Source organism: Vidua chalybeata, chromosome 4 (assembly GCF_026979565.1).
Source record: "Vidua chalybeata isolate OUT-0048 chromosome 4, bVidCha1 merged haplotype, whole genome shotgun sequence".
NCBI lineage: Eukaryota > Metazoa > Chordata > Aves > Passeriformes > Viduidae > Vidua > Vidua chalybeata.
This window is the reverse complement of record NC_071533.1, coordinates 19,185,365-19,197,952: the sequence shown is the minus strand read 5'-3', so window position 1 is coordinate 19,197,952 and position 12,588 is coordinate 19,185,365. Positions and strand designations below refer to the sequence as shown.

Genomic DNA, 12,588 nt, shown 5'->3' with positions numbered 1-12,588 from the left:
TAAAAGAATTGAAAAGCAGCCTATGGCGAAGGCTTTTTTTTTCTTCCTATGAATAGAAAACAGTTAACAACTACATGCCTTTCTGCCTTTTTGGTTTCTCCAGGGTTCAAGAATCCCATGCTCCCCCTGTACTGTGTGTGTGCCTGTATGCCCTGCTTACACAGGTCCCAGTGCCCAACGCTGTGCCCGTCTCAGGAAGGACCTGTGCAAAAAGTGCCTGGCGCTGGGACTTTTCCACTGGCACAGAGGCCAGCTGCCCTTGTCACAGCCGGGCTGTGAGCTGGCTTGGCTGTCACCTACAGGGTGCTGGAGCTGGACACCTGCTGTCAGCACACTCCTAGAGGGCCCCAGGGCTGTGCCCCTCACTGCACCTGGGTGGGTGGGCTGCTGGCAACAGCTGCTGCCTGCAACCACAAACAGCATCAGCAGCTGGTCTACAACACTCACCTCATTATTAGAAGGAACAACCACTCCTGCAGAAATTTCAAAACAAGTGTCCACTTACCTGAATGTTTGTCTACTTATCCAGTCTTACAGCTCCTCACTTTACTACTTATCCTTGGATTATCAAAAATACATTAACTACTCCTTCCCTGTACCGTTTAAATTTCCACCACATGCACATCTGGCAGTCCTGACGTTGCCAGAGAAAAATTTTGAAGGGAAAGGCACCAAGAACTACCTCTGCAGTATCCAAGGCAAAGAGGCCCTCCAGCTGCACTGCTCTCCTGTATCATGGAAACAATAAATTGTTGCACATACCAGCTCCTAGTTAACATCCTTTCCATGCAGGCACCATTGCAAAAGGCAGAGAAAAAGAAATACGTCAGGAAAATTGGGAGAGAGAATGATTACCTGCATCTGTAATTCTGCATCTGTCTGTAACATCTTGGTCTTAGCTTGAGCATCAAAGATGAAAGGGTAAGAGCAGAGAGTCACAGCATCCTGCAAGAAAGACAGGCAAGATTTGTTCCTATCCACAGCTTACAAAGCACTTCTTTAAGTAAGTGTCTTGAGAAACAATTTTCTTACCTGCATGATGGACGGCCTTACTTTCTGTGAAAGAAAAAGAAAAGTATGAAAATCTTTTACTCTTTCAATTTTGTGTCTTGTGGGTTTTTTGGACGGACTAGTCCAAAAGTGACCCAAAGTAAATTTTCCTCCTTTGGGACCAACAACCCATTTTTCTTCCTATTAAAGAAAAGCATGGGACCTTCCTTCTCAAGAAAATGCACAAGTCTAATTCAAACCATGAACATCAAACATTACTGAGAGGACTGACTGGCATAGAATCCTCTGTTGGTCTGCCATGGGTGAAACTTGCTCTTATGAAGAGTAACAAATGGAGAAACCATATGAGACAACAGAAGAGACTATAAGGCCACTACATGATGATACAAGAACACCCCTGCAATGCAAACTACTTGTCATTAGCCATACTGACACATTTTTAATTATCCCTTACATAAATTTAAGTCAGTACTTTATTGTTCTGCTCACTAAAGGTAAGCACAGTAGCACTATTTAAATGATGGGAAGTAGAGGATGAGGGCACAGCACACACAACACTTACAAAGCCCATGAAAACACACACAAAAGTTATCACTACAGTCAGGTTTTACTCTTGCAGCATCCCTTGGCAGATGTTTTTTGGTGGTTGCTTTACACTTGAAATTCCTTTCCTTGCTATGACTAATCTCACTGGGTTCCCACACATCATATTCCAGCCCTCAGTTTAGTCATCTCCTTTCTTACAGATGGGAAAGTGAGACATAAAAGTGGTGAAGGGTCTTACCCAAGATCACCCAGCAGGTTACTGGAAGAGCCAGGAATAGAACCCACATCTCTTGAGGCTTGGATCAGTCCCCTAGCCAGAACGCCACACTGCCTCCTCTTACAGAGCAACATTTTAACATCACTGGCTACATTATTCACAATACCTGCCTAAACAGCAGAAGTAAAGGGCAAAAATTATAATTTTAGAATACAGGATTTGGCTCCTGAGGTCCTGATTACATTAAAAGGATCCAGTGACTGAATTAATCACCTTGTGCAAAGATTGAATGGAATTAACATGAACAATCACAGAGACTGTTGCAAGCTTTGGTTAAATATTGCTAGCTCCAGCTCTTTCGACAGCCTTTTTAAGTCAATTTTGTAAAGCACTCAGATCTGAGATATTTAACATCTAGAAGCTCCTATAATGAATACATTAAGCTCTGATTAAGGATATTGGAAATACAGATCTACAGCCAGAGACACAAACATGGACAGCTATTTCATGACTATACGTAAAACCTCTTACCATTCCAGCCTGTTGTAAAAACCACATGAGATAATCCTCTTGAATATCCACCAAGCTGGAAATCTCGGGGATATAAAACTTATCATATTCCACGTGTTTAACCTTCTGATTCACCTAGTGAACAGAAGAGATGGATATATTCAACATATTTTAACATATTTCAGCGTTTTTCATATGTTTGCTTTCATAAATTCAGTTAAGCAGCTTGCAACAAAAGGACCCAGAATGTTCTGCAAACAATACACAATCTCCTATATTTTGGTACAAACCAAGAAGAATCAAATAGAACTTTATAACTTATTTTAGTTCCCTCTCCTCCTCACCCTGACCACCCAGCAACAACCCAGCGAGAGCAGAGACCATCAAGGGACAGGTATTTGTGATGCCATTCTTTAGGGTTAACTTTATTTCTAGTCTTTGAGTCAGGACTAAACCATCTTCAAGAACCTTGGACTTAGAAAAGCATCTTTCCCACGTTGTGACTTGATGGACAGCTTACAACTGGCCAAGGGCAGACAGGACTGAATCATCTTGAGCCAACACATGCCCAGGCTTTCCTCTCACCTTGTGGAGTTTCTCCAGAAGCCTGAGAGCAGCTGTAATGTAGCTGCTGAACAGGACTGGGATCAGCAGTGTCTTCCTTCCACTGAGGAGGTAAACCACTGCACCTTTATAGAGGTCCACAAGCCTGAGGAAGTATCTTGGGCACACCTGAGACCACCAGTTATCTGGAAAGCAGAGGACATCAATATAAACTTCAATCAAAGCCCAGAGTATCCCCTAAATAAGGGGTTACTGAAAAAAGGGGAATATACCTAAGACTCTTTCAAAAAACTTCCCTATTCCTGCCCTAGCTGTAGCAACAGGAAAGTGAGGCAGAGTCATCGAAATACCAGAAACAGAAAAGCTGCTCCCTTTTCCACTCCCATCCAGCCACAGCAGTCATTACCCAGTCCAAACCGTGATCAGGGTGAGAGCCTGAATTTGAAGTTTTTCAGTCTTTAATTTGAGACACTGTTTCATGTATCTGGCATTCAAGATACTGTGATCTTGTGGGCAAACATCTGTCTCTCAGGAGTGACAAGCAAAGAGCTGCCTGGGCAATACTCTGTAGCACCACATACTTTTCTAGCAGGGGTCAGAGTTTGTCTCCTGGCACATCTGCACTAAAGGATTAACTCCCCCTCTTTAGAGAGGCTGATTTCTTTCTTGCCAAGGACAGGTAACCCTTACTTTCCCCTGAAGGGAGCCTGACTATTAGCTTCTCTCCTAGAACCTGCAAAGTAAAACCTGGAGCCTAGAATTCTTTTGGAGGTCTGAATGCATCACATGGCATTTTACAAGCCAGCCTTAAGAAACAGAGTAAGATAACAAGAACAGTAGTAGCTTAATAAATGTGAATAACAATCATTAAGCAGCATATATTCTGTCCAGTTTAAAATAAGCTCAGAGAAAATATATTAGAAATTAAAAGACTCAGAAGTGGGCAAAAAGCTGAAGTCACAGACTTAAACTTAGTCACAGACCAAGGTTTGTCTGCATCTTGTAGAGGACAAAATAATTTAATATTATACTTAGTATTCTTTTTCTACCTTATACAGAAAGATATCCTAAAGTGATCAATAGCTGATCAAATTTAAGAGAATAGGATAATTTAATCTTCATGATATACAAAAATCTATGCTTCTGTAGAGGAATGCAAATTCATCTGGAACTGAGTTTCTGAATGTGAGTAAAGTAGATAAGGTAAATTACATTAACCTCTCTACTAAGTGCTCTTTGAAATGATATTTTACTTCTAAATTAAAACAATTTTTAAATGACAGTTACCAAGCACTTTGCTGGGGTTGGTATCCAGGCGCAAAATAGCCATTGCTAGAGGAAGTGTCAGAGAGATGTAATACTTGGAGTCTTGGAACAGTGGGAATTCTGGGAGAATCAGATAGATCCTCATTGCCTCAACATCTGGTGGAGAGCTGGACAGCTGAGGAATCAAAAAGCTTTCAAAGCTCTTCAGTATCTAGAGAGAAAGCAAAACAAAAGAGACGACTTATCCTGGGTGACAGAGAGCCTACAATGTGGACAATGTTTAAGAGCTGATGAAATGGCCAAAGCCTGTTTCAGAAGTCAAACCCGGGGTAAAAAAAACCCAAAGCTATAAATATTATAGCTAAAAGTAGCAAGGGGAACATGTATGCTTTTATCCCACAGCTCTGCACTTGTGAAAGAAATTCTCTGAGTTAGAATAAGTTATACAGCCATGAAGTACTCAACTCCTAACAGACACACAATAATTACAAATATAATATACACAGAGTTTATTCCAGTAGACATTCAAGTATTAAATGCCATGAGATTAAACTTGTTTTTAAATAAAAGCCTTGGAGACACATTCAAGGAGGTCAAAAACAGCCCAGGTCAAAGGAGAAGTATAATTAAGTGTCTGGATTTCAGATCTGCAATACAACCTTTGCCCAACAATGCTGCTGGTATGCATGTTAGAGAGGGACAAAGCCTTAATTTTCCCTTCTGAGTATCCAAATCTCAGAAATGCAATACCTGCTCTAGGAGAATGGAGTGCTGGGAGTTCATCAGCTTCTCAAACAGCATTCTTGTGGAGTTCAGATCAATCCCTGGGATCTTTGGACTGGTTTTAAAATGTTCATCGATTCTTTAAAAAAGAAATCAGACAGGCATAAGGTTAAGGAAGAAACCCCGTTACCTGTGTATTGACATGGCCTGAGAGCAAGTAATAGAGAAATGACCACTAGAGAATTCGTAAGTCTAGAAAGAAAGATTCTTCCTTCCAAATTCCTCCAGGCCTCAGTTAGGGCTGAAATTCTTGCAGAGAAACACTTCAAAGTCTTTGGTGTCCCCAGGACTCCTTCACTGACTTAAGAGCACTGTATTAGACACCCTAAAGAAGAAGGCAGCTATTAAAGACAAGATGCATTTGTCAGTTTGATGGTGTGACTGTAAGAACATGAGGAGCTAAACATGGCCTGCTGCACTAGAATGGCTATTCCCATAACAGCACAGGCTCCAGGCTGGAAACAGCTCCCCAGAGACACACTGTAGTACAGAGCACACTTGGGGCTTTGCTCTGCAAAGGTAGTGCTGGCTGTGCTCAGGCACACAGCCAGGAAAAGCTGCTTCCCCACTAATCCTGCAAGGCAAACAGGCCTACATGGCCTTAGAGCACAGGAAGGATGCATTGGGGTATTTCTGTCAAGTGCACCTTGACATAAGACTTCATGTATAAAGATACATAGTTAAATATAGCCTCATTTAAGCCTTCAGAATTTAACGTTCATTTGGTTGAAGATTTTCTGTAGAAGTCCTGCACTAGCCAAGACACCACTGAAGTGGAAGAACAACTGTATTTGGCTGATGAAGCCATAAACTCCACTCATTTCCACATTCAAAGGAGACATGAGACTATTTAAAGTGACTCAACAACTTGCATACCTCAGCAAGGGTTTTAAACCAACATGACACAACTCTCCTGATGCAATAACATGTCACAACACTGGAAAAGAAGCCACTGGACAAACAGAAATACACCAGAATAATTAGCAAACTACCTTCAAGCTGCTCTTGGAATGTATTACGTAAAGATGATTCAGAGTTCAGTAAGTTTTTCTTCACCTAGTTACAGGTCATTTACTCATCACATCACGAGAAAAATTTCTCCTCCTCCTCATCTTATGCTGTTACCTCCTCAACATTTACAGACACAGCCAACACAAGCCTTCCCAACCCACAGCCTTTGACTCAGCTATGTGTCTTACAACCTTGTCACCACCTATTGTGGGTTACACCTGTTTGAAATTCCTTCTTTTGCAAGCAGGAGCACAAAACTTTCCACATGTGATGTCACCTAAAAGGAAAGGACTTCCTTGCTGCCCTTGATTTATTTTCAAGAGCAGCCTGTGTGGAAGTATACTTTCACACACACCAGCTAGCTCAGCTGGGTAAGAAGAGACTATCCAGATACCTGGCATCCCTAATTTCCCTTAATGTCCTATTCCTATCCCTTTCTTCAAAGACATTTATATCTGTTTCATAAGGAAGAATAAGTTGTGGCAACTCCAAGCAATCTGTGCCACTTACAGTACACTCACCATGCACTCTCTTAGACCATTTGCCTTCCTTACCCAGTTCTGACCACCTCACCCCTTTAGGGAACATCCTCTGCCCTCATCTCCTGCCTGACAAAAAAAATCAAATCCCACTGCAGAAGTGCGTGAAGCAAAGGGATTCCAGTCTGCATGAAGAGAAAGCCATACATCTGGAAATGGGGCACTTACTTCTTCTCCAAAAAGCTTCCATTCCAGCAGGCAGCTGAGGACAGTATCTGAACAACATTACTGATCGCAGCAGGAAGAAAAACAAAAACAGAGATACAGGTTATGAATGGATGCCGCAGTAAATCTCTTCATCTCTCTTCCCTTCCTTTTATGGAAAACAGTGTCAGGATAACCTCTTCAGAGGCACAGAGGGCAAGACTTCATTCAGGATCATGTAAGGTCCCTCTTTGAAAGGAGGAATTAGTGCCTCCCTTCCACCTAATTCTGCCCTTCTCATGGCAGGCACACTGGGGAAAGAACTTTATCAGTCTGTTCACAAGTTCTTGTTGCTTCTCATTAATTTTAAGCACACAAGGCAGGACAACTTTAAAATCAAGTCCCCACCCACCATCTGCAATGCTGAGGCAGCCTCAAATTCCTCTGGTTTTGCTCAGAAGCTCTCACCTGGCAGCCTTGTGACTGGCAATTCCTCCCCTTGGAAACGACCAAGAACCACACTTGAAAAAGTTGCTAAATTTCAAGTGAAAGCATGGCACGGAAGCCAACAAAATTATTTAAATAGAACTTTCAACAAAAGGCTTGTCCAGTGCCACAATACCTACTTGACAGAATTAGAACTGTTCTTTTCTAAAAGCTTTTGCCTCCAGACATCTATAGTTTCATCATTTATTAAACAGGTGTAACGTGTTTCATTTATGGTCCGGAAATCATCAGCAGGCAAGGAATTCTGTGAGAAGATACAGATTTCAGCAAAGACAAGGCTTGTAAAACAATTCCTTCCTATCCATAATCTCTGTTTTAATAAATAACTGATAGCTTCCTTAGTGTGGTCTCTGAAAAGGTTTGGTTAGAAATTTTGTGGCATTATTAAGAAGTCCAAAAGGGAAGGTATGAAAAAGTTTGAGGGAAAAAAAAGATCCTCAAATACATTTTAAAAAGAGGAAAATAAAAGAATCAAAGTATCACTTCCTAGAAGTACCAAAGCCCTTGTAAATACTGTCATATGTAACTACAGGCTTAGTACAGTTATTTTAGACCTATTTCCATGGCTCAAAAGTTTATCCCAAACATTTCTTGAAAGAAAAAAGAAGACAGAAGTGGGAAAACCAATTTAGCATTCAGCCCTCCATCCAGCACTGATTGACAAAATCCCATTGCATTTGGCTGATGGCTCTACACACCAACCTTGCAGAAGAGTCAGTACCACAGATGGAAAGCAGCCCCCTGCTTCCAGCCTGCAAAGATTGGATTCCCCTCCCTGCTGATTAAACTGGAATCAGTGTCTTCCCAATAGCTTTGATTTGCCTCTAAAGAAAGGCAACTTTCAGCCGCTGAAGTTGGAAATCCCTGTAACAACTGTCAGAGTTGGTAAGGTTTGTAAGGGAGAATGGAGCCCAAAGCAATACTTCCATTACAGAAGATTTTAGCAAAAACAAGAGCTGTATTGAGAATGCTGGGACAGGGGAGAAGACTTGAAAAGATACTTCCATTTGGTTTACCTCGTATTTGGAGCAAAGCACAAAAGTTTGGTCTCCTCCAGAGAAGATATGTTTAACAATGTGGTATTTACAGGCATCTGTTTGAGAAAGACAGAGTTATGTTAGAGGCTGATGAATGTAAAACCTTACATATACTTTCTCCCCTCCCATTTGCACTGCCAGTACAACTACAAGGAGCACCTGGGTCCTTTGAAGGCCCTGCTGAAATCAGCTGGAACTCAAGCACTGTAGCACTTGCCTAAGTGGTACGCAGGAGGGGAAAGCTGTCATTTTTAAACTGCAATAGGGGCTTTAAAGAGAGAACAAAGTGTTTGGAACAGTATTAGTAAAGTATCAGTACAATTTCATGAAGTCTCAGGATTGCCAGATGCTGAGCTCTGCCATAAAAAGAGAGACAGCACACATTAACAGAGAGAGCAAAAGGTCACCCAGAAATTACCACAGTGCATTTGGGACAATAGGATGGGTTTCCTTTGGCATTTCCAGAAATTTCACAGAACACTGTTAAGATGTCTTTAGACAGCCATGGGTGAAATTATTTATGTCCATCTGCCATTTTAAATTGAGCACAGTACATACCAGGTTTCCCTGAGAGTTGCCCATTGTGAGCTGCCCAGTGACCCTTGACAGGAGAGGGACACTTCACATTGCAAGTGTGCCCTGTTCCCAGCTGGCCTCTTGTTCCACAGCCAAATGCATAGATCATTCCTGAAGAAGGCACAAAGGCTAAAGTGTGATGTCTGTAAGAGATGAGTACAGAGTTTGGGCCTTGTTTAACAATAAATTAAAACAAAAACAAAAACAAACAAACAACCCCCCCCCCAAAAAAACCAAGACCAAAACCAAACAAAAAAGCCCCCCCAAACCAAACCAAATGCAGCCTAGAACTTACTCTCATTTCTCCTAGGCCAGAAGCTGGTGCCAAGCAGCACCTTTACATGGGCACCAATGCTCAGTTTTTGCCACCTGATGGCACCAGTTTATGGGATGGAGCCCTTTAGGTGGAAGGGACAAAGAGCAGCTTGTGCAGACACACAGCTGGTATCAGGCTCACAGGATCAGCTTTGTCTTTTGTTAAGCCTGTACATACTGAAAGGCAACCACACAGTACCAGTGCTGCTAAATCACTTTTCATTAAAGAGGCTGGAAACTTGTGACCAAAGGGGCTTCTGCTCTAAAGTCTTGCTGAATTATTAAGTTGGGAAGGTATCTTTTACAGGTTAGAGTGCAGGGTACAACCCAAATTAAAAAACCATGTCATTTAGAGTGCCTTAAAATTCTCATGGAAAGTAAGATTTAAATTCATTTAGCTTTGATACATAGAATGCAGAAGCAGGACTATTTCCCCCTATTTACATGATTCAGTATCAGCGTTAACCTCCACCAAAGAAAAGCTTCTGACTGCACACAGGACTCACCTGCCACAAGCAATCTGGGATACTTCACTGCCCATGAGCTCAAGAACTCTTCGGGGGTTCACCTCATCATTCATGGAGTCGTGGCCCAGCTGCCCGCAGGAACCTGCACCGAAGGTGAACACCCCTCCACTCTGTTAGCAAACCAAACAGCAGAGTCTCCATTTAGGGACCCATAACCCAGCAGGATCTCTCTGACTACAGTTTCAGTATGAGCCCAAAGCTTAGGTAGAGACTGATGGGGATTTTCAAAAGATTCAGAAAAGAAACTTGGGTTCTGCTAACGCAGCTTTCAAATAAGATACCGTGCCACCCATCAGAAACTAACAGAATTACCTTCAGGTTATCTCTACACTAGACAAGCTCCTACAGAACAAGTTTTCTACAATGCTATTTTTCCCCACAGGAATCCCATATTCAGTTAATTCATTTTACAGTGGAAAACACTGAGGCTCCAAAACAGGAAGCAACAACTACAAAGTAGCAGAGCCAAGGCAAGAACTGAGCTGCTCTCTTTCAAACCCTAGCCCTGTCCTCTGGCCACTAAATTATACACTGCTAGAAAGCAGCAGGTTTGGAACTGAAAACCTCTTGTAAATGTTGTAACTGCTAATGTTAAATTTAAACACTCATTCATTTTAGCTTCCATCTTATTCTGATGCACAGTATTACTCTATTTTCCAACAAAATTCTATTTTCACCCCTTTGGATGTGTGTTTGTTCATTTTTTTTTTTTCCTCCCAAAGCTATTATTTTTAAGCAATTCACCTGAGTTTTGCTATTTGTTGCTGTGGATTATTAACATTTTCATCTGCAAAACCAGCAAAGGATTGTGTTGTCAGTGAAACTCAGAATAAATAGTGAGGCTACGCTTTCCATTTAGTTTCTTTTACTGGGGTCAGAAGGAACACAGTAAGTCGATCTGTGTTTTTCTACCATTACACAGAAAACTACTGTGAAACCATCAGGCAGGTGAGAGAGTGGCCAGGGTTCCCAGGTCAGCATCTTTACCTTTGTCAGGACTGCTGTGTGTTCCTCTCCACAGCTGATGTAAACAACCTTCTGAGAGCGCAACAGCTTCACGTGACATGGGGACTCTCGGTCTGCAATGAAGCCAAAGGAAATAAAGCAGCTGTTTCATAAATATAAACCTGCATGTCCAAGAAAAGCACTGCCAGTCTGATTGTCAGACGTGATCCATGAGCACAAGGGAAACATTAACAACTGTGGTGAAAAAGGCTCCACATGGCCTTGAGTACTTCACTGCCTATCTTCCCCTCAAATTCTTAAAAGGCTTGACTAACTCAAACAAAATCATCCAGAGTAAGAAAGCACACGTTGATTATCTTGTATTAATTCAACATGCACTTGCTGTTTGGGAGACATGGTGAGTGCAGCCTAGATACACCCACCTTCAGCTTCATGCTCCAATTCAGACTTCTCAGGGATGACTGCAAATATTTGTTTCCAAAACCTTACTTAGGCCTTTTCCATATAGAACAACCCTGACACGTGGGAGACACTTGTACAAGACACATGGTAAGCTGAATCCCAGTGTGTATTTAAATACTCAGCTTTCCTTCTCTTGTCATCCTTTAAGCAGAAGACCCTCCTACTTGCAAAGATTAATCACTACCAACCATTAAGTGATGCTTTTCTCCTTCACTCTGCCACCCCTAATCATTTAAAGTCTGTCTCCCAGGGATGAATACAGTAAAAATAGACGTTAAGCACTTAAAGGAGCAGTAGGCACCCCAAAACAATTACATATTAAGGGGAGCAACTGCTTATTCTATACCAACAGAAAGTCAGGTTTCTACCTATAGAAGTTGCCCATTTCATCAGATTCTCACCTAAGGATTTGTAAGGTGCTTTTTTTACTGGGTAGTGAGACAAAAACAGTCACACTTCCATGAGTTTAGAATTAGAGAGCGTATTTTTGATTTACTTTTTTCTGTATTTTAGCACTCTGATCTTTCTTTTCACAGGAGTGACACTTCTCTCTACAGCATAATTGTTAATAATAACCATGCTGCAGAATACTCGTATTTGCAGACCTTGCTGCTCATGTTTGACAAGTATAATTCACACTGTCTTATCATGATTCACTTACCATAAATACCACATATTTACTACAACGCCAGGCACTGAGGGGGAAGCAGAATATGATCCCTGGCCAGCACCATCCCACAAGCTGATGCCTATTCTGTTCATTTACGATTAGTCCCATGTCACTGTAAGCCTCTCATATGTAAACTGCACCTCTGTTTTAATTAGAAACATTTATCTGCCAATTTACATGGAAAGGACACTGCTGCTCTTCTATTAGATCAGCCCTGCTTTACAGACAGTAAAAGGTATCTAGGTGCATGCTAGGTATCACATCTACACTCAGAAACTTGCCTAGATACTTAAATCTGCTCAGGAATTATGCAGAAACCAATAAGGAGGTTGATTTGGAGCTCCAAAGAAAACCTTCCATTCACTTGTTTTATTCCAAAAAGTTAAGAGTGTCTGAAGAACAAGCAGAAGAGATCTGGGCTTTTCAGACTAGTACCTGAGAAAACTACCATTGGCCCTATGTGTCTGGTAAACTGTGCAGCAAATAAACTAGACAACATTTTACAGTACTGAGATATTCAGTGTTGCCATCACTTTATAGCATATAGATGCTTACCACTCAAATCATGCTGGGAAATGAGAAGATGGGTTCAGCCTGCTGCTCTGCAGAGAAAGCCTTTGCTCCAACCAACTTCAAACAAAATGGGCAAAACATTTTTGAGAAGAGGGAGGAAGAATATGATGACTTCTTTGATATTTGCATGTTGACACACACACTTGAAAGACCTCTCTTTTTAACCCTCCTCACTTAAATTAAAACCCACAAGGGGAAAAAACTTGTTTCTGTTTCTACTAAGTATGAAAAGAGAGACAGAAACTTTCTCTGCCATCTTGTCCTAGGAGGAGCTGTTGAGTGTTATAGACCCACTCAGTAAAAATACACTGCCAATGCAACAAGAGACACTAGGCAAGAGTCTGTCCTTCTTTCACCTAGGACC

The 12,588-nt window shown here is 41.6% G+C and overlaps 1 protein-coding gene across 4 annotated transcripts in view; it reads right to left on the bottom strand.

The window, feature by feature from the left end:
• Positions 1-12,588, bottom strand: part of HERC3 (HECT and RLD domain containing E3 ubiquitin protein ligase 3) — a 44,124-nt gene that overhangs the window by 10,087 nt on the left and 21,449 nt on the right. For 3 of the 4 annotated variants that reach the window (XM_053939935.1, XM_053939934.1, XM_053939933.1), the window contains 12 exons: positions 10,541-10,632; positions 9,533-9,663; positions 8,694-8,854; positions 8,115-8,191; positions 7,218-7,342; positions 6,616-6,675; positions 4,865-4,976; positions 4,136-4,325; positions 2,870-3,033; positions 2,306-2,419; positions 1,033-1,056; positions 856-945 (listed from right to left, as the gene is read on the bottom strand). In XM_053939935.1, the coding sequence (XP_053795910.1) occupies positions 856-945; positions 1,033-1,056; positions 2,306-2,419; positions 2,870-3,033; positions 4,136-4,325; positions 4,865-4,976; positions 6,616-6,675; positions 7,218-7,342; positions 8,115-8,191; positions 8,694-8,854; positions 9,533-9,663; positions 10,541-10,632 (1,340 nt within the window). Of the gene's footprint in view, positions 1-855; positions 946-1,032; positions 1,057-2,305; positions 2,420-2,869; positions 3,034-4,135; positions 4,326-4,864; positions 4,977-6,615; positions 6,676-7,217; positions 7,343-8,114; positions 8,192-8,693; positions 8,855-9,532; positions 9,664-10,540; positions 10,633-12,588 lie in introns of those variants that run through there. The other variant, XM_053939936.1, reaches the window with a different exon arrangement.